We start from the raw sequence: 23,005 nt of genomic DNA on the forward strand, positions 1-23,005 counted from the left end.
CGATCAAACGCATTTTAAAGTTGTCAGTTTAACGCTGTCATATGCACAACATGCTTCCGTTTCGAAATCATATGCCGTTTTGTTTACAAACATAAAACGTATTAATGTATCCTTATATTGGTCACTTGTGACTTGTTTTATGTTAAATTAACGAAAATAATAATTAAGTTTCATTTTTCATAAAACGCATGTTTTCACCGAGTCATTAAAAATCTCAACTCGAGAAAATAAAACTATTGTTAATAAACAGAATGAATACTATTTAATCAAAAAGAAGAAAACAGTATTCTAAAACGTTTTTATTGGCATTTTCATTCTTGACAAGGTACGTACCTGTACAAGAGTATCACATTGCAAACTAACCATTTATCAAATCATTCATTCAATATACATCAGTGTGATAATGTTGTTATAAAACGGTAGCTATACAATACGCTGTTCAACAACTAGAAACATAATTCATGGACATAAGTAATCCTTTTTCTCACGATTCATGCGATACTGACTGCTCTTCACGAAATTAAATATCAATAAATTCACACATAAAAAAATTCTGCCATTATTCACAAGAATGAACCAAACACAACCATTAAATTTTCAGCTTACATTTTCACAATCAACCTTACTTCTGTACACCCTGTTGTTCGTTTGTGATCGCCATTAAATTATAAGGAACTGTTTCGGATGTTATGTAATTAAAACAAAAGAGGTTATCAAAGAGAAATGTAACGTTCTTAACGTCGACGTTATAACATATTGACAAAAACAAAACTAGATCTCAAAACAAAAAATGTGCATCGACTCCCAATACAAAATCCAACACGGCGAAATCTTCCTTGCCAATGTTCAAAAGAACATAGATAAGCGATTCACTACTTCACTGAAATCAACAGTGTTTTTATATAACAGAATAAACAACATGTTATTGAATCATCAGTCTTAAAGGTTTGGCGAGTGATTAATCGTAGAATCAAAACACTTTCAGGTTCATAACTCAATGTTTCTATTTTTAACCCAAACTTTTTAACAAACACAACTTGAATTATCTAAGATTTATCTTCATTTTCTACCGCGAAAAGAATTCTGCGGAATTGTTTAAAATGAAAAAAATTAACTTCACTTAACCGTTGTTTCGTGAATTAAATCAGGAAAAATAAGGTTAACTGTCTACATTATGAATTTTCGTAACTTTGCGAAATCATTCAAAATTAAGTGTTTTATAAAAAAACATCTTGAAAGCGTGATTTATAATCATCATATAACTGCATTATATATCAAATATAGCACTAATATTTCCGAGAAAACAATCAATGCACCGTCTTTAAACGAGGCACGGAGAGAGAAAAAAATATCATCTCTTCGTATTGTTTTCGTTGGCGCGAGACAAGCAGACTTATAAAAAAAAAAGCGCCTTGCATCAGTTGAAATGCTGACAATTTCAAGACTGATCAAAAGTCATTTAAAGAGGATTTTTTTTTATACAATTGAACGAAAGGTTATTCACATAAATATCGTCATTCTTAGCACGAATTCCAAGTCTAACAAGTGAATTGGGAGTTCCGTCTAGATATAGTGATAATTCTATCTCCAAGTCCGAAGTCCTGTATCTGTAGAATTTTGATGGGGCTCATATGCTTTCTGGGAAATACTAAAGTTTTACATTGTGAGATCCATCGCTTGAAGCAATAAAGTTGAAAAGGCCTCAAGAATGTAGATTGTTGATCGATCACTGTTTTAATAGAATTTTCAAACCTATGCAATGAAATTCGTTTTGCCCCACTAAAACTTTCAATAAATTTTTGCAAATCATAATTGCACATACTTCCAGTTTCTGCTACCCACGAAGTATGGATCTAAAAAAAGGAAGCAATGATGCTGGAGGCAACGTCATGCAACTCTTAGAACGAATGTACGATTGTCACAAAAATGTTAATAAAAGTTTCACTTGTTGGCCTTCCATACAAGATTTCATAAAAAAGCAATGAAACAGGTACAAATTGTATTACCGTTTTGAATAATTTGATATGCATAATCAACTTAATAACAAGTATAATATAAGGACACAGTTACAACTGCTGTTACGTTTTCAATTTTTCTTCAGTGATAGAATGAAAACAGGAAATCAATATACTCATAAAACATTGTGAACATGATGATTAGATAAAAACATTCCTTTTATGACGAAAATGTTTTATGTCGAGATTAAACTCCTACTTTGCGAACATTTTAACTTTATCTACAATACGTACTTGGAGCAACATTAAAAATGGCAATGTTGACCACAGCATACACTTTAACACATCTTTGTACATTGCACATTGTCATGTATAAACAGACAAAAATATATGATAATGACATTTTGAATTATGCATACCTTTGCAAGGATTACACTTACTATGGATTCCGAGAACACATATATAATATTCTACTCTGCATCCTTTTCACTCTCTTGGCAGCTAATTGTCTTTAATGTACACATTCTATGTATCTATTGATACAACTCTTCATGTCCATTAAACATAAAAAAAATCACAAATGTTACCTTGGTAACAATGCAAGATATTATGAACAAAACAAACATTTGCAGTGAAAATCTATCACACTCAAACACCTGAATGTACAATTAAAAATCAAAAACCAAACAGATCTGTATAAAATGAACCCTTTAGGTGTGAAAATGTTGGTTACTTGCATTCCGTAAAAGTACACTGTTATGTCACAAAAGCAAAATACTAAGTAACACATAGTATTTTCTTATTTTCATTTCATACCAAGGGAAAAAATTACTTGTCTATTTTCATAAACACTATGGAATGTCCGGGATGCACTTTTTCAATATGTGGTGCTACTTCTCCCATGCCTAGTGGCACCACATCTGGACAATAAGGACATTTGAATACCCGCATCTGCCCTAAGCCTCCAATGTCTCGACTGTCCTTCATCATTATATCAGACTGAATTGGTGTTGATACTTCTTTAGGGGGCAAAACGTTTGGCATAGGCTGGTTTATAGCACGGCGTGGTGTGTAATGTCTAGGTACAGTTCTTGAATGCCTCGGAGCACGAGTGTACGGCGGAGGTCTGTTCATCATGGGTTGCCTTGCAGCTCTTACCATATGTGGAGACATTCTACTCATCTGCTGCATCTGCAGCTGTTGTCGGAATCTTGCCTGAATGGCAACCGGCGACATATTCCGAAGGGGCATGGGAGGAATCTGCTGCTGCACAATTGGGGAACGAATTTGCTGAGAAGAAGGACGAAGGTTGAAAATTTGGAATGCATCTGGCGGCAGATCATCAGCTTCATCATTACTATCTTTTGGTCGACTAGGAGGTGCAGGAGATTTACTCAAGTCTAAAGGAGCATAACCGTCTCCTTTTCTGTTGACTGGAGCCATAGAGCCGGGACTAGGGTTAAAGTCTTGGTAAGGAGACATTCTCATGTTGCCATCAGGACGTTGTTGTTGTTGAATATGTGTTGCTACTGAGGGGACACGTAAAACTGGTCGTGCAGTCGATATCTGACCAGCTGAACTTGCTATAACATGTCTGTCTTGTGAAGTATTAATTTTGGCAGTGGATAGATGTTGACCTTGCTGTTGAGAAATGACTCTTTGATTGGCATGTGAATATGTAGCATTAACGGCAACGTTTCCTGATGATTGACTAGCGTATGGCTTCATTAAATTTCCTACATTTTGCAAATGTGCTGATTTTCCGTCGGAAGGAAAACGAAGTAAAGGTGGAGGAGCCCTCATTAAAGGAGGAGGTACTGTTGTTGGCTGTGCTATTCTTGGAGGTGCTGACCCATGTCGGTTACGTGGAATGTTAAACTGCTGATAATTTTGATGTTCAAATGGATCCTTTCCTGAATGTTGTGACTGTGGTGGAATATGGTGTGGAGTTGACTTTCGAAGTGAGGATTTACTTTGTTGGAAATGTGCTGGTGGGGGATTTGCATTCTGCATAGGCATTCTCATACGTGTTTGTGGTGCTGGTATGTTGGCTGGCATTGATTTCGGTGAAGAGGTCATGTTTAGTCCACCGTGTTTATGACTCTCGCCTACCACAATCACTTCATCTTCAGTATCATGAGAACCTTTAGAAGCTTTTGCTCCCTGTTGAGACTTTTGTACTTGATTTGGTTTACTTGCTTTTTCCTTAACCAACGATTGCACTCTTGTGAATAAATTTTCCTCTATGGCAAGAGAGAGCATGATATCCTCGGTGCATTTTTTGTGTTCATTCTTGATGTGGTGAAACACCTGTGCTTCTGTCTTTGCTTTGAAAATTTTACAATAAGGACATACATACACAAACACTTCATGATGAGTCTTTTCAAGATGGTCATAGATGAAGTTCAGTGATGGCATATGTTTTTGACATTTCAAGCATTTATAGATGTCTTTTTCTACAACGAACTTATCTCCAACCTTCTTTGAATCTGCATCAACAGCTACCTGAATTGTCCTAAGGTGTCTCTTGGCAGCACTTGAAAGAGCTACTGGAGGACTTTTCTGATCAGGTGTTTGATGGAACTGTTTGATATGGCGGTGTATCTCCGGTTCATTTGAACCCTCGTATTGTCTACAATACGGACATAAGAATAATCTTTGTATGTCTTTATGTGTAACTCGTAAATGCTCCACCATAGCTGACAGAATTGGGGCATGAACATTGCACTTTTCACACTTATAAGTTGTTCCAAAACACTCTTGTTTGTCGCTGTTCTTCATGTTCTGCTGTTGCTTTTGTTGAAGTCTTTGCTGTTTCTGACGCTGTTCATACTGCAACTGAAGCTGGGCATGTTGTGGGTCTGCATTTAACTGACTGTTTGGTAATTGCCGAAGGTCAGCTGCCTTTGGAGTCTTGCTATTTGTATTGGCTTGTCCAACAGCTGTAGTATTTTGAGTTTTTTCTTGTTGTGGTTCTGCTTGTTGATTCCATGTATTTGCCAGGTCAGACAAACTCACAACATCCACAATCTTTAAGCCCATGTCGTTATTTTCAATGACAGGTTCCTGGTGCAAAATGAGAGGTTGTTGAATACCCATGCCTGTTGCCACAAGTGGTAGGCTGAAAGACAAAATAAATAAATACATATTACCAATAATTACAAAATCCAATAGTCAGAAACTTAAATTACTATAATCACTATGGATCTAACGGAATAATAGTCAGTTTCACTCAATTAGAAATGGAACATTTCTTTAAAACCACTAAAGTGTAGGACTTAAGGCTTACCTTGAAGGACCTGCAATTGTTGGCACAGCTGCATAGACTACAGGTATCCCTTGAATTCCGTTATTCAGATTTGAAGTCTGTTCCATTGTGGGCTGGTAGGATTTTCCCAATTCTTCAATGCCATCCACTAGGTCCTCCTTATTTGTAGAAACCTCCATTTCAGCTGTTGTACTATCAGCCTCAGCACTAGTTTTCTGAACTTGTGGCCTACCATTGGATCCTTGTGGATCATTAGTAAACAGGTCACTCATCCTGTCAAAGATATTCCCTTTATCAGCATTGATCGTGTTCTGTTGGTTCTTTGTTACATCATAAAATTCAGGCAGGCACTTGTAAGTTACAGGTTGATTTGGATGAGCCTTTGCAAAGTGATCTGGTATCCCTTCTTTGGAGCCTGATATTGGCATATTGCACAAAGTACAAGTATACTGAATGTCATTACTATGGAATGAATGAATATGGTTCAGAATGTCCTGCTGACTAGGTGCCGAAAAATCACAGTGGCTACAGCAATAGCAACCTGTTGTTACTGAAGTAGCTGTCGGCGCAACAGGATCAGGTGATGAATCAATTACTGTTGTTTCTCTTGATGGCGACTGCAGAGAACTTGGCACAGTCTGTTTGATTTCTTTGTAGTAGAGACGTTCCTCTACTTTTTCTGCGGCTTCCATTCTAGCGTCTAGATCTGGATGTGTACTTCGCATGTGAAGAAATGTGAGTCCACGTGACTGGAACACTTCATTACAATGTACACATCGGAAGGGAATGTTTTTCAAATGAACATAGATATGAGACTCCATCACACGCTTTGTTTCAGACACAAACCCACATGCACTGTGAGTACATTGGAAGACTGTCGTGCTATCTTGATCTTTGTTGACAGAATGTGATTGCTTTGATAAAGCAGTTTCTTCGTCCGTAATTGTTTCAAAGGAAAATGTCTGGTTTGCAGTTTTTGTATTCTTTTGTTTCCTGTGCGCTTTAACTTTGAGTTCATTCCCACTATTCTGATAAAACTCCACAAAACTGTTCTCAAAACTACTTTTTCCACTGTCTGTGTTCTTACCGGCTGTATTTTCAGCAGTTCCATCTGTACCCTGGAACAATAAACTTCCTGTTTTAAGTAATCCTTTTCCAGAGGGCATTCCCTTCCTTGCTGTTCGTCTTTTCTTGACAGTGAATTTCATACCCTTCTTTGACCTTGGCTTTGGCTTTGCTATTATATTTTGTTTAATTTTAAGGCGAAGTGGTGGAACAGTCTGTGTCTCATCTCCAGTAAAGAAAGGATTTGACACAATTTCTGCTGTAAGCTGTGCACTATATGTGACAGGTCGTGCCTGTTTTCTTGCAGACGGCTTTCTCTTTTTCTTTGTCGGCTTGTTCTCATCAACTTTGTTATAATTAATTTTAGCATCATCATCGCTCTTTAATGGCACATTCATATCTTGATTTTGCTCCTCTTCTGACAATTTCGGTAGTAGTTCATTTTCTACTTCCTGTGTTTCTTCATGAACACTACTCTCTGCACTCTCTTCAGAAAGAGTTGTTTCTGTGTCTTCAATAGTTTCCCATTCTTCCATCACAGAACCAGACTCCACACTGTATGAGCTGTTGGTCATTTTCAGGTATTTGACAAAATCTATGAGTACAACCGAACATGCTTTGCAGTCAGTTTGAGTTGAAATGATTTTTTTATGTTCATTCTCTTTCTCTATTTGTTCTTCTGCATTGTTGGCCTTTTCACCTTTCTCTTCTGATACCTTCAATTCATCTGAATCTTCTTTATCCTGATTTTCTTCTGTAATATGTTCTGCGACTCTGACTTTCTCGTCTTTCTTCCGGTCTTCTTTCTTTTCCATATTATCATTTTCTATCTTTTTTATCCTTTCCCTCATCTTTTTCTGTTTCTCCTCACGTTTCATTGCCTTTTGAGTTTGCTCTAGTATGTATTGTCTTTCCTCCTGACTTTGACGCATGGCAATAATTTCAAGTGGTGACCTTGATGCCTTTTGTCTTAATTGGAATTCTCGTTTAACACCAAGTTTCTTTTCAGCATCTACTTTTGTGTCTGTACGTTCGTCATCTGACATAGGACTGACCTTTCCACTTTTACCACCAGTATCATCCTTTTTCTTGTAGGATTCTTCTGTATATTGAGACACAGAATTGTACATATCAACTTCGTTACTCTCTAATGACACATCCAAGTTATCGTTTCGGTCAGCATCATTACAACTGGTGTCTTGATATTGAATGGTAGATGTTTCCGAATCATTGACGTCTGATCCACTTTTACTATCATCAGTTATATCTTGCTTTCCAACAGACATTTTCAGAGATTCACAGTTTTCTCCAGAACCAGTTTGAGAACAATCCATTTCAATGTTTTCACTTTTGCAACCTGTTTCCTTTGACATATTTCCTAATAATACCTGGTTGGTAGAATCATTCATATTAGATGTGTCCATTTGGTTAATTTCTTTGTCATTTACAAATGGTGTCACTGGCAGTTCCTCATTTCTAGGTTCCAAGCACGTACTTGGATCTTTTCCATTTAAATCTGAAGACGTAACTTGATTTTCTTGTTCAACCTTTTCCAAAACTGAACTCTCACATGTTGGTGACTGAATAACAGTTGCAGAAACAAACAGAGCATTGTCTTCTCTTGGGATTTCACATTCCTTTGCAATATTTTCTATTTCTGGATCCAAAGAAGAATTTTTTATTTCACATTTGGCAATGCTTACTTCAGACAAAGATGTTTTGTTTGCATTGTTTTCCTGAAACAACTTATGATCCTTGTCAGAAACGCTATCTTTCATTAAAGAATCTGCATTGGATTGACCACTACCATCAACACATTTCACCACAGTTGAAACGTCAACAGAACTGAAAGATTCTTCCTCTGTTTTTGACATAATGTCAGCTTTTGTTTCTTTTTTTGAAATGTCTTCCTTAGGAGGTACTACATTTTCCTTTGTATCAATAGAAATATGCACTGATTTAACAACACTTTCATCAGTTTGTTTAAGTTCCATGTCAAATGAAATATCAGGTTTTATCGCAGACTGCATGTCATTCTCACTGTATTTTTCAGTAGTAGAGCTAACTTCTTCCTTAAAAGGAACATCCAATTTTATATCAGTTTCATGTCCCTGTAGATTGTCATTGATACAAAGCTTTTGCTTAGGCTGTTCAACACTCTTCCGCATGAACACTAATCCTCCTGGTCCAATAATCTGAAGACCTGTTCTTGGAACAGTCACATTGTTCTTTTTCAGTAGCATATTTCGAGCTCGCTCTTGAGCACATTTTGGACCTAATAGTTTGGGTTTTTTTCCAGCTTTGATTTGCTCAGAGGCTGAGTGAAGTGGTTTTCCTCTTGGAGGCCGACCACGTTTCTTTGGATGTTCTGAAATAAAATCGTTATTTTGCATTACTGTATAAGTATCATTTGTAGGTGTGCCAGACACAGCTTTTTTCATCGAGGGTGAAGTATCTCTGTCATCATTTGGAATGCAGTTTCTGCTGACTTGTTTTTTAGACATATCTACTGAAACTTTCAAGCCACTTGTAACACTTGCACACTCTTCTTCGGAGTCATCCAATTTTGCTGAGCTCTTTTGAATGCATTCAGAAAAGTCACTATCTACATCAGACTGGTGGTCCTCATCCTGCCGAAGTCTCTTCCTAAGTAAATTTTCATCTAGCAGTTCAAATTCTCCACTTAGTGTTCTCTTTCTTGGCTTACGATTAGCCTGAACTAGACTTGCTTTCATCCCTTTACTCTTTCTGGTCATAAGACTATCTTGACTTCTCAACAATTTGGCAGGTCCTAATGTAATACCTGTCCTATTTACATGTTTGAATTTCTTTTTCACTGATACAGAACTAACACTGGAGCTAACACTTTCTGTTTCAACTTCAGAGTCCACCCTACTGTCAGAATCTGCGGAATCATCACAAGATATGTTTTCTACATTTTTTTTCATGAACTTTCCAATCAGTGACTTTTTAAACACTTTTTGGTTAAGATTTGTCCAAGACTGTACTTTGCTCATGCTTTCTGCTGTTTTCTGATCATCAACAGAGCAAGCCAGCATAGACTCGGATCCTTGAGTCGGCTTTTTCTTCGGTGGTCGTCCTCTCTTGCGTGGTATGGGAACAGATTCTGTCTCATCATTCGCAAGATCTGAAGCAGCCTCATTCTTTCCTTTTCCAGTCTTTTTGGTAACACTTTTGCCAGATTTTTGAAGTAATCTCTCTTCATTTTCAACTAATGTTGTGTCTCCATTACTGATCATGTTTGGAGAGTCTTCACCATCTGATGAATTTTTCCCTTTTGCAGATGTAGAAACCTTACTTGCAGAATATTTTTTTCTCAATACAGCCTTCACAAGTGATGTTCTTGCATCATACTTCAGGGCAGTCCCTTGCTTTCCTGCATCTGCTATTTTCTTGCCAATACCTCTGGCCAATTTCACCCCAGTCTGGTTGAACTTCCATTTTACAGGAGCACCTGTTTCATCACGGCTTAGATTGTCCAGAAAATTGACAATTTGTCTATACCCAGTGGATGACTTAGCCTTGCTCCTGGTAATCAGCTTTGCTGGGATCTTTGGAATGGTCTGAAAAGAGAAAATAAACCAATAGAGCAAATGTGTCTTTTTCATTTAACTTCATCATATAAGTGAAAAATGTTTTATTACATTAATTTAATGTGTTTATGCACTACTACTCTGTATATCAGTGGTCCTATTTATATTAATGATGTAATCTATTATCCTTGAAGAGTTGTTAATGATAATCTTTGAAAGAAATATTATCATAAAATCAATAGGCTATGTTGACAGTTGACTTGCTTACTACTAATCTGTCAAATATAACAAGATATGCAGATTAAGACCATTTGGTTCTTTGAATGAAAACTTCTTTATTCTTTCACCTGTGTTCATCTGAGTGAAAGTCAATATCCTAGGTCTTACGATGAGGCTGTTTACATACGGAAACTTCATATTAACCAGCATGCCATGTTGTGATTCATTTAAATAGTGGCATTCTACCCCAAACCAAATGTATCTAATTTGCATTTGTTTTTTTTTAAATAATGCAACTGGTATACGTGACCAGAACTATGCATGCACCAACTATTGAAATTTTCATTCCATAATTTTCAGCTGAGCATATCAAGATAAAATCAATAGGAAGGAAGCTGTAAGATTATTGTCTGTGTACTCTAAACAATCTAAATGGTTGCTACATTGAAAAAACCCAGCATAAATTCAATGTGTGTGTTTTAGACTGTAACATATAATTTGTTAAGTACCTTGTCAGAAAAATGTACTGCCTTCATAAGAGAAATAAAAAGACATCTCAAATATATATTGTAAGCTGTTCCTGGAAGTACACCTATGCTGAACATGTTATTTTCTGAAAATGCTGATTAATCAAATCTCAGTTCCATCTCTCAATAGATGTCGTGTATTGTCATACTATGTATATATCCCTTTAGATTATAAAATAATCAGCAGCATTCCATTAGGTAAGCAGTCATGTGATGTCTCTTAATAACATACTAGATATTCATGACCTACACGACATATTAAGATCCTTATTTATAAAAACATTGTAGCATAATTTGAAAAAAAAGATATTAGAATAATTTAAAGTGAATATAGCTCTGGGGAGTGATCAAAACAGGTTCGAACAGTCTTTAAATCAATCATACATTGCCAAACTGTCTGTCATAGCTGTATCAATTTATACAAACACTCTCCTAAACCATCTATTATACATGTTATCAATATGGAATGAACTTTTGCAGGGTCTGTTATCTAGCAAACAGAGAATATGTCACATTCTACTGCATACATCATTCTCACCAAGAACTGTTCCTGCAACCCTTAGCAATGCCAGGGGAAAAGGAACGGCTAGCAATTTAACTCAATGAAAATATGATGTGTAATTTTTGTTTTACATTTTTCTGCCATCACTTATGCAGACTGTTACACAACAAAGCCAAATATTTGGATTGAAAAGTTGTAGAATCATGTATAATGAGTGGGTGTATCATATATGCATATTACGTAAACTCAATATGATATCTAAGTTTACAATACTGATAGCTAAAATAAACATATGTAGTTGATTTATTTTCTATATGTAGTTGTATTATGTATACATATAGTAGTATTATTCTATACATTGTATTATTCTATACATATAGTTGTATTATTCTATACATTGTATTATTCTATACATATAGTTGTATTATTCTATACATAGAGTTGTATTATTCTCTACATTGTATTATTCTATACATTGTATTATTCTATACATATAGTTGTATTATTCTATACATTGTATTATTCTATACATTGTATTATTCTATACATATAGTTGTATTATTCTATACATTGTATTATTCTATACATTGTATTATTCTATACATATAGTTGTATTATTCTATACATTGTATTATTCTATACATATAGTTGTATTATTCTATACATATAGCTGTATTATTCTATACATTGTATTATTCTATACATATAGTTGTATTATTCTATACATATAGTTGTATTATTCTATACATTGTATTATTCTATACATTGTATTATTCTATACATATAGTTGTATTATTCTATACATTGTATTATTCTATACATATAGTTGTATTATTCTATACATTGTATTATTTTATACATATAGTAGTATTATTCTATACATATAGTTGTATTATTCTATACATTGTATTATTCTATACATTGTATTATTCTATACATATAGTTGTATTATTCTATACATTGTATTATTCTATACATATAGTTGTATTATTCTATACATTGTATTATTCTATACATTGTATTATTCTATACATTGTATTATTCTATACATTGTATTATTCTATACATATAGTTGTATTATTCTATACATTGTATTATTCTATACATATAGTTATATTAATCTATACATTGTATTATTCTATACATTGTATTATTCTATTCATTGTATTATATACATTGTATTATTCTATACATATAGTTGTATTATTCTATACATTGTATTATTCTATACATATAGCTGTATTATTCTATACATTGTATTATTCTATACATATAGTTGTATTATTCTATACATTGTATTATTATATACATTGTATTATTCTATACATTGTATTATTCTATACATTGTATTATTCTATACATATAGTTGTATTATTCTATACATATAGTTGTATTATTCTATACATTGTATTATTCTATACATTGTATTATTCTATACATTGTATTATTCTATACATTGTATTATTCTATACATATAGTTGTATTATCTATACATTGTATTACATATACATTGTATTATTCTATACATTGTATTATTCTATACATTGTATTATTCTATACATATAGTTGTATTATTCTATACATGTAGTTGCTTTTTTATAAACTGACACAAGTATTAAAAGTAGTCATTATGTTAATGAGTACAGTGCTGTATATTTTTTATCATTACATGTGCTTCCCAGTTGTGCTGATTCATAATTACATATTCTATATCTTATTGAAAGAATTAAAATTTTCTGTCTTTATTCATCTGCTATATAACCGTGTTAGAATTTCAATCATTACTTCATATTCTATGTAACAGTGTTAGAATTTCAATCATTACTTCACATTCTATGTAACAGCATCAGAATTTCTCGTTGATTAGTAATCAATTACAGGAAATTACCTCAAATGATTTATTTATAATTTATATGTAATAGTGCCTACTACACCTGTAATTTCAGTATGCAAATTGGTCATGTGGCTGTTAGAATCATCATCACATACTGGTTTGTATTTTCAGTGGTATTAACCCACAAAGGAATTCTTAAAAGATACCACCTAACTTAAGTAGGTTTTATGTTGAATTAGCATAATTGTCAAGTGGAATTTTTCACATAAACTTTCTAAATCTCGTACATTTGCCAAATGATGCTTAAATTGGAGCTTTAGCACTTGTTTACATGGTCCCTAGATGAAGTGTACAATTCCTCATCTTTGTATTTATTGCTTGCTAAATAGTACACATTCTTGTAATTACTTTTTGGCACAATGGTAGCTTAAATCCCTAAATTTGATGTTTAAATGTGAAGAGCCATGCAAGATAACTATTGGTAATTGTGATATTACATGATATATATTTTTGCAAAAAGTTAAAAACATTGATTTAATCATTTGCTCTTTGAGTTTCTTTGATGTTGTTGGCATTGTCAAAGATGCTTTTACCCTACCTACTGCTTCTTGTATAATGGACCATTAAATTGAAATCACCACTGTGAAGTAATTTGTTATTTTTAAACGTTTAATAAGAACCATTTGTTATCAGATGTAAATATAAGTGTAAGTACATATGGAGTAAGCCATATTTAAATAGACTGTGATGCAGGTACACAAAACATATTGCCATCCTCAAATGCGAAGAGTTTTTTGTTTTTAGGTTCTACAAACATACATACACATCTAAAATACTAATAGAGCAGAATCATTTTTCTATCAAGCACTGAAAATTTTTATTGTGAAAATTTGTTCTGTTTCCACCACTTTTGAATTTCTTTATTGAATTAAGTCCAGTTGGTAATAAACCATCTATAACTGAAGCAATTCATTGGAAATGCAAATCTTTGTACTCTGTTGTCCAGACACTTCATTCCATTGTTCTGTTCTGTGTGAGAGTATATAGGAGGCATTAGAATCTAGACTCAATGCTTTATAATCAAATGTTGATGACACACTGAAGTAGTTACTGGAAATAGCTTTTTTCATAGAACAGTTTTCTAGGGAAGAATCAGAAACAATTTTCTACAGAAAAGTCTGGAGTTATGAACGAGTTGTCACAGGTCCAGCTGATGGTTCTCAAATGGTAGCAGAAAACATTACACAAAAGCAGGAGACAGGAGAAATTCTCAAATGGTAGCAGAAGACGGGTACACAACAACAGAAGATGGGAGAAATTCTCAAACGGTAGCAGAAAACATTACACAACAGCAGAAGATGGGAGAAATTCTTTAACAGACCAGTCATATATAGAGCAGCAGGTAACCAAGAAGAATGAAGAAGGACAGAGGCTGGAATAATAAGCTATTATGATATTATGATACATTTCACATATTTTACAAAAATTGAGAAACAAGTTACTGCAACTTATATCAATGACTCTTGTTGGCCTGGAAGTAAGTGTAACATCATAAGAATGTGTCAGTAGAATTGGAACGATGCTATAGGATATAGAGGGTTGTTGACATGTAATATACTGGACAGCAGAGGGTTGTTGACATGTAATATACAGGATAACACAGGGTTGACATGTAATATACAGGATAGCAGAGGGTTGTTGACATGTAATATAAAGGATAACAGAGGGTTGTTGACATGTCATATACAGGATAACAGAGGGTTGTTGACATGTCATATACAGGATAACATAGGGTTGTTGACATGTAATATACAGGATAACAGAAGGTTGTTGACATGTCATATACAGGGTAACACAGGGTTGACATGTAATATACAGGGTAACAGAGGGTTGTTGACATGTAATATACAGGATAGCAGAGGGTTGTTGACATGTAATATACAGGGTAACAGAGGGTTGTTGACATGTAATATACAGGATAACAGAGGGTTGACATGTAATATAAAGGGTAACAGAGGGTTGTTGACATGTAATATACAGGGTAACAGAGGGTTGTTGACATGTAATATACAGGATAGCAGAGGGTTGTTGACATGTAATATACAGGATAACAGAGGGTTGTTGACATGTAATATACAGGATAACAGAGGGTTGTTGACATGTCATATACAGGATAACAGAGGGTTGTTGACATGTAATGTACAGGGTAACAGAAGGTTGTTGACATGTAATATACAGGGTAACAGAGGGTTGTTGACATGTCATATACAGGATAACAGAGGGTTGTTGACATGTAATATACAGGATAGCAGAGGGTTGTTGACATGTAATATACAGGATAACACAGGGTTGACATGTAATATACAGGATAACACAGGGTTGACATGTAATATAAAGGATAACAGAGGGTTGTTGACATGTAATATACAGGATAACAGAGGGTTGTTGACATGTAATATACAGGATAACAGAGGGTTGTTGACATGTAATATACAGGATAACAGAGGGTTGTTGACATGTAATATACAGGATAACAGAGGGTTGTTGACATGTAATATACAGGATAACAGAGGGTTGTTGACATGTGATATATAGGATAGCAGAGGGTTGTTGACATGTAATATACAGGATAACAGAGGGTTGTTGACATGTAATATACAGGGTAACAGAGGGTTGTTGACATGTCATATACAGGACAGCGGAGAGTTGTTGACATGTCATATACAGGACAGCGGAGGGTTGTTGACATGTCATATACAGGATAACAGAGGGTTGTTGACATGTAATATACAGGACAGCGGAGGGTTGTTGACATGTAATATACAGGATAACAGAGGGTTGTTGACATGTAATGTACAGGAGAGTGGAAAGTCGATCTTCACCGATCAGCAGCATAGTCATCATAGAATAGCATAGGGATTCACAGGAATGCAAATTGCCATGGGAAAGCAGATGGTTATCACAGGATAGTGGGATGTTGTCTTCAAATACCAGACACATCTTGTACAGAAAAGTGCTTTAATGTAAACTGGTGAAAATTAGATTTCAGAAATATAAACTTAATAATTACACAACCCTAATCATATAAATTACTTTAATGTTTTATAGTTCTTAAGTACATGACCTTGCTTACAGCTCGTCACCTTCAAAACTGAAAAAGTTCTCTATAATTCAATCTTTATATTTAAAATCTAATATGGTTAGTATAAAAATTTAAAGGGATAGAGCCACTTTCTGGTTTCCTACCCTGTTGAGGGGAACAAGAAACTGCTGTGTCCATCAAGCCCATGCAATGACACCGTTTTTATTACATCTGAAGACAATTTTTTAATTACATTTACATGTCAGTGACCTTTCGACTTGCTTATTATAAATGATTATTTCCTCTGCTACAAATTTCTGTGTATAATAATGCTTTGAAAGAAAATTTCTACATACAAAGAGGTTGTGTTTGCCATAGAAATCAATCTTGATCAATTAATGATCCCCTTAATCCTTTACCTGATGTTAAAAAATGTGCAAAACATTTATCTTAAGAGTTATGGCCAAATGTCTCTTTCTTGAAAAAGGGAGCAAAATGCAAAGTTAGCCGGACACTGAATGGGAAAGAGAGAGTGTTTCATGTACAATGTATGCACATTTAAATCAAGCTTCGCCAACGTCTTAAGTTGTAAGAACATATTCAGTATCAAGCTCTGCTCAACTCTCGGCTGATTGACTTGGTGGAACAGCTGAGTACAGGTGTGTTTTAGTTACCAGACAAAAGCATATGACTAAAACACTGCAAAGAGAAGTTGAGGAAACAGTGAAATTTCATCAATTCAACAAATTACTTTATATAAAATCAATAAAGTAGAGGTATATTGATAATGTTTAAATCCTTAATTATGTCATGATGCTGATATTTCTTTCTATGACATCACATAATTAAACATTAAAATTTTTTTTATAGATTTTGTGTTTAAAAGAACAAGAGTATCAATGAAATTGATGTATGCTCTACGAAATCAACTTAATTGGAGTATTTTTCTGTCGAAGAATTTTTCATTTGGTCACATAAATAGTGTATATTTCTGAAACATATCTTAAAATGGAAGTATGGAAGATGAACACAATTTTTTGAACATTTGACTCACACATGTATATGTGTCTGACACATACCTTACCTATAAAAGCAATGACACTTTACACACAAGATAGCGACACTGATTGCTTACGAAGTTGTATGTTTATATTTTTGTATTACAAATTGTTTGGAAGATAATCAGGAGTTAAAAAGAACATGAATGAGCTGTTTTAAAAAAACACCTGCTTTAATAAGTTGTGACTTTCATAAATATCAATTCAAAATATAGTTATGCTTTGGATACAAAATTTTAACAAAGGGCAATAACTCTATAATCAAGGGGTAAAAGGCCCTGTCTATGGTACACTGCAAATCATCAAAGGATAACCAATGTAGACACCAAATTTCAACATCCTTGTTTAAATGCAGAAAAAGTTATGTTCCAGACACAAAACTTTAACAAAGGGCAATAATCATGTAAACATTGGTCCCTAAGAGTAATTAATCTACAAACTAAGTCTACGATCTTGTCTTAACTGAAGGCAAAATAATGTTCAGGACGTAAAAAAGGACGGAGGGAAAGACAAATGGGAAAAGCAGCAACTATGTGCTTTGCTGAAAATTAAAGGGTGGAAGTCAGTCATAATATCAGTAATACTGACATTGTATTGAGCATCACACTAAGTAACTTTTACATGGAAATAGTCTGTCACAATTGTGACAGTTATGTCACACTATGTGTGATGTTTACATGGTTGCAGTCAATCATATTGTAACAGTTATGTCACACTATGTGTGATGTTTCCATGGTTACAGTCGATCATATTGTGACATTATGTCATTGTGAGTGATGTTTCCATGGCGACAGACTATGGCATTATGTGATGTAACATTGTGACAGTCTTACACTGTAAGTAATGTTTACATAGTAATTCCGTCTCACTGTGAGTAATGTTTACATGATGAGTCCGTCACTCTGTGAGTATTGTTCACATGATGAGTCTGCAACACTATGAGTATTGTTGACATGATGAGTCTGTCACTCTGTGAGTAATGTTTACATGATGAGTCTGTCACACTGTGAGTAATGTTCACATGATGAGTCTGTAACACTGTGAGTAATGTTTACATGATGAGTCCGTCACACTGTGAGTAATGTTCACATTATGAGTCCGTCTCACTGTGAGTAATGTTTACATGATGAGTCTGTCTCAATGTGAGTAATGTTCACATGATGAGTCCGTCTCAATGTGAGTAATGTTCACATGATGAGTCTGTCTCACTGTGAGTAATGTTCACATGATGAGTCCGTCTCACTGTGAGTAATGTTCACATGATGAGTCCGTCTCACTGTGAGTAATGTTCACATGATGAGTCCGTCTCACTGTGAGTAATGTTTACATGATGAGTCTGTCACACTGTGAGTAATGTTCACATGATGAGTCCGTCTCACTGTGAGTAATGTTCACATGGTGAGTTCGTCACACTCTGAGTAATGTTCACATGATGAGTCCATCTCACTGTGAGTAATGTTCATATGATGAGTCCGTCTCACTGTGAGTAATGTTCACATGATGAGTCAGTCTCACTGTGAGTAATGTTCACATGATGAGTCTGTCTCACTGTGGGTAATGTTTACATGGTAACAGCCTGTCTCACTGTGAGTAATGTTTACATGGTAACAGCCTGTCACACTGTGAGTAATGTTCACATGATGAGTCTGTCTCACTGTGGGTTATGTTCACATGATGAGTCTGTCTCACTGTGGGTAATGTTCACATGGTAGCAGTCTGTCACACTGTGGGTTATGTTCACATGATGAGTGTCACACTGTGAGTAATGTTTACATGGTGACAGTCTGTCGCACTGTGAGTAATGTTCACATGATGAGTCTGTCTCACTGTGGGTTATGTTTACACGATGACAGTCTGTCACACTGTGGGTTATGTTTACACGGTGACAGTCTGTCACACTGTGGGTTATGTTTACATGGTAACAGTCTGTCACGCTGTGGGTTATGTTTACATGATGACAGTCTGTCACACTGTGGGTTATGTTTACATGGTAACAGTCTGTCACGCTGTGGGTTATGTTTACATGGTGACAGTCTGTCACACTGTGGGTTATGTTTACATGGTAACAGTATTGTCACACTGTGGATTATGTTTACATGGTAACAGTCTGTCACACTGTGGGTTATGTTTACATGATGACAGTCTGTCACACTGTGAGGCAGTGTTTATATGACAAAAATCTGTCACATTTTATGTGAAGTTTACATGGCGGCAGTATGTCATATTGAGTAATGCAAACATGGTGATAATCTGCTACATTCCTGTAGATAACTAATTAAAAATAATTTTTACAAGAATTTAAATTCTGTTTCTTCAAAGCTCAATATAATTACTCCCTTTCAAAAATGAAAGTTGAAACTAAAAGAACTATTTTGACATTTTTGTAAAACATTTTAAGATATTGACATGATGTTTGGTTTGTTATTTTCAGGTGGAATCTCCTAGTAGAAGAGGGTGGCTGCTGCACTTTACATGGAAGGCTAACAAATACCATACAGAGCTATAACAGTAAAGTGTCTAAACCAAGACAGCACATACCAGTTTGTGTTAGTCATTGTTAGTCCTCACATTAACAATAAAAAAATCACAAAATAGAAAATATTTCTATAAATTGAATCTTTACCCTAATTGACAGACCACGCAAGAAAATGGCAACATTCAAAGTCTTTACACATCAGACTGAATTGCAGACTACTTAAGGAACTTGCACCAAAACTTTTTGAAAGAAAGACAGACACAAAAGGCCCATATTCACTTGCTGAAATTTGCAAAAGAAAAAACTTTGAATGAAAAAATGTCAACACATAATTAAGTGCTTATGAAGGGAAAAAAAAAATGTGATTTTTTTCTTCCTTAAAAATCGTGAAAGATACCTATAGAATATTCCATTTCAGAATCTCTTATTATGAATAATCCACCAACGGGAAGCCTGCAACTGCAGGTAAATCCTTTGAGAGCCATAGCATCTTCTCTTCAAAATGGAAATTAGATTTAAAGGAAATTCCACTACATACCTTATTTATGACAAAAGTCTGACAATTTTTAATTAAAGTGAGCTTCAGAAAAGCTTAAATAAAAAGAAATTCATTAATCACATGGAGACAAAAGATTTTGGACCAACAAAAACAACTAATTAGGCATAAATACATGCTTTTCCTGTTCGATTTTGAAATCTCAGCTCTATATCTATGGTCACAATCATTACATCAAAACAGTTGATGTCATTTGATTATCTACCCATATCATGACAGGTCAGATCATGTATATTACAACTCTGTGAGAGTTGGTAATATTTATGGGGGACCAGATTGTGTGATATCAAATACAAAGAAAACACATTTTTACACAGAGCAAAAATCTCAGAACATTTATACCTAACGTCTGTATATACGGCTACCGATTTAATACAGGTGAGGAATCTAAAAGAAATAAACTAGCCCAAAAAGAAACGCCACAAAATATAAGCCCCATGAAATTCAACAACTTTACAGTATTCAGTTTAAAACATGGCAATCGAGCAAGTCTAGATAAGCATGTATAGAAACTGTGTAATAGATTTGGTACAGAAGAAGACAACTGGAACTGTAGCGACTCTGGAACTTGATAGTGAGTCAGGAAGATGGCACATGAAGATATTCACGAGTTTTATTCATGAGATAACAACACTAAGAATCTTTCATTTTGCTAAGCTTCTGTATAAAAGTGAAATAAATAATGATTAGGCTTCTGTTTATCACATAATTTTAATACTTTCACAAAATTTGTGAAAAAAATATTTTATCTTTAAGAGAATTTCTTTCACTTTGATTATTTACTTTTTGTAAAGATTAAAAAAAATGTTAAAGTTCATGTTTTTTGAAAAATAACTTCCCCAGGGAAAGGATACAAATTACAACAATCACCTGGTATGTAACTTCTAAGTATACAAAACCTTAAAAAAATATCATCAAGTACACATCATGAAGTTTGGGAGGTAAATGTTGGGGTACTTTAAATATAACATCCAAAATTTAGATGGGTGTACAGGTACTTCATATCTAAAAGTCTCAAAAAAAAAAAAAAACAAACAAAACAAACAAAACAGAACAAAAGGGGGAAGGGGAAGGGGGAAGAAGGGGGAAAGGGTGAACAGAATATTCAGCAAATGGAAAATATATTTCATTTTGTGGGAATATCTCCAAATTCTAAATTTATCAAAACAAATGCTTTAAATAGAAATGAAAAAAAAAGATGTCAATGAAATGATTGCTCTTAAAATATTTTCAATCTGCAGATGACATACAAAATGATAAATCTGCATGTATCTCTGCAGCTAATGACATAAACAGATAACACTGAATTTTTTATCTACCTACACAGATTTCATTTATTGTTCTTTAAACGTCAGTATTGACAAACGACAAGTTGCTAAATTCATTGCTATCAAGTTCTGTATATCATCTGGAGACATTTAAATAATCACGACCAATTCATAAATATATGACAGTTCTACTCTGCTCAACTTGTCAAGTGCTGTAATTTACTCAAAATAATGCATTTAATTATAACAAACTTCAACACAAACTATTATCTGATTTGGTAAGAACAGATCCCATAATAATGTATCATTATTTTCAAAAAAGAAATTTACTGATAACTAAGAAATACATGTGCTAAATTAGTGTCACAAACAATGAAAATAAATAAAAGATTGCATACTTGTACATATGACCTACATGTACATATAAAGTAAATTTATCATAATAAGCATAAATAATGCATAACATTAAGAACTGGTGTAACATATATGCTGATTATAAGAAACAAAACATCAAACACGACAACACTTTATAAAAGATTTATAATACAACATAATTATATTTAGCACTGTGCTGCTATTGTAGACTAATCAAAACATACTTATAACTCCCAATACGGAACTATCGCCTTACACAAAATCTAAAAATAGCTTATTAATATACTATATTTCTAAACTGGGCAATATTGCAACGATGCATTCATAAAATACCTTGAAAAGTTTTATACAGCACTGTATGTTTTTGTTTAACAATCAACAATGTTAAACTAAAGAATAAGGGCTAGCGTGCAGTCGTCACACGCTGTGTGTACATGTGTATTAGACAATGTACGCGTCGCTGTTTTTGTATTTTTTATTATCTCAAATTTACCTAAACAAGTGAAACAATGAAATATGCAGCACAAAATGAAAACAAGTAGAAAAATAGATTATAAATCAAGAACATAAGATATCTGACAAGGACGCAAAGCGCCCCTGCTCGATCGAGTCGTGAACTCATGTACAACATAAATACACACACACATACAACGCGCCGCTGGTTGATAACAAACTTATTCATCTAAAATGCAAGGGTATCGCTTGAACACCCGATATCACAAAACCAACAAGATAATATACAATTTAAACAGGAAAAATCAAAATAAAAACTCTTACCGTTTCATCCATTATTTTGCAATTGCTTCGTTATTCTTTCATGACTTGAAACTTTTTGTTGGTCCGCTTCTCGCTGTGTCGCGAGCTGTCTTTTCAGGGAATATATCGCTAATGGCGGTCGGTTTCTGTCTGTCAGTGGAGTGTATTATAAACGGATGTGACGTCACATTGACACTGTGGGCTTTGTGTAGGCTTCTTTCTGCAAAACAGAGCATTGCTCTCCACGTTTCCAAACACGATGCTGCTTAACAACGTGGGTTTTGTGTAAACTTTTTCCGCTATTAGAATATTTATATAAAGATCTAACAAATGCTATGCTGATCTAAATCGAAAAAGGAATGTTTTCCATTTTAAACAACGAACTCTTTTAATTGAAATTGACTTTCACAATTGCAAGCAAAAATGATAATTTTCAATATGAAAGTAGATAAAGAGAAAGTTAAAAACTAGATTACTCTTTGTCTCGTTTCTTTCGCTTCTTTTACAGAC

The 23,005-nt window shown here is 34.3% G+C and overlaps 1 protein-coding gene across 1 annotated transcript; it reads right to left on the reverse strand.

Annotated features, from left to right (window-relative positions):
* Positions 1–284: 284 nt before the first annotated feature.
* On the reverse strand, positions 285–22,582 carry LOC132563153 (uncharacterized). Its single transcript, XM_060227915.1, has 3 exons — positions 22,517–22,582; positions 5,245–9,872; positions 285–5,076 (listed from the first exon to the last, which is right to left on the reverse strand). The coding sequence occupies exons 1-3, from the start codon at positions 22,526–22,528 to the stop codon at positions 2,784–2,786; spliced, it is 6,933 nt and encodes a 2,310-aa protein (XP_060083898.1). The 5' UTR covers positions 22,529–22,582; the 3' UTR covers positions 285–2,783.
* Between the last annotated feature and the right edge of the window lie 423 nt (positions 22,583–23,005).

This window comes from Ylistrum balloti, unplaced genomic scaffold (assembly GCF_031769215.1).
Source record: "Ylistrum balloti isolate Yb309-2 unplaced genomic scaffold, AGI_CSIRO_Ybal_v1 Utg371608, whole genome shotgun sequence".
NCBI classification, from domain to species: Eukaryota; Metazoa; Mollusca; class Bivalvia; order Pectinida; family Pectinidae; genus Ylistrum; species Ylistrum balloti.

Bases quoted from the DNA above. Each gene is read 5' to 3' on its own strand.
- LOC132563153 (XM_060227915.1), bottom strand. The intron at 5,077-5,244 runs GTAAGCCTTAAG...TTTGTCTTTCAG, and splicing joins ACAATTGCAGGTCCTTCAAG to CCTACCACTTGTGGCAACAG.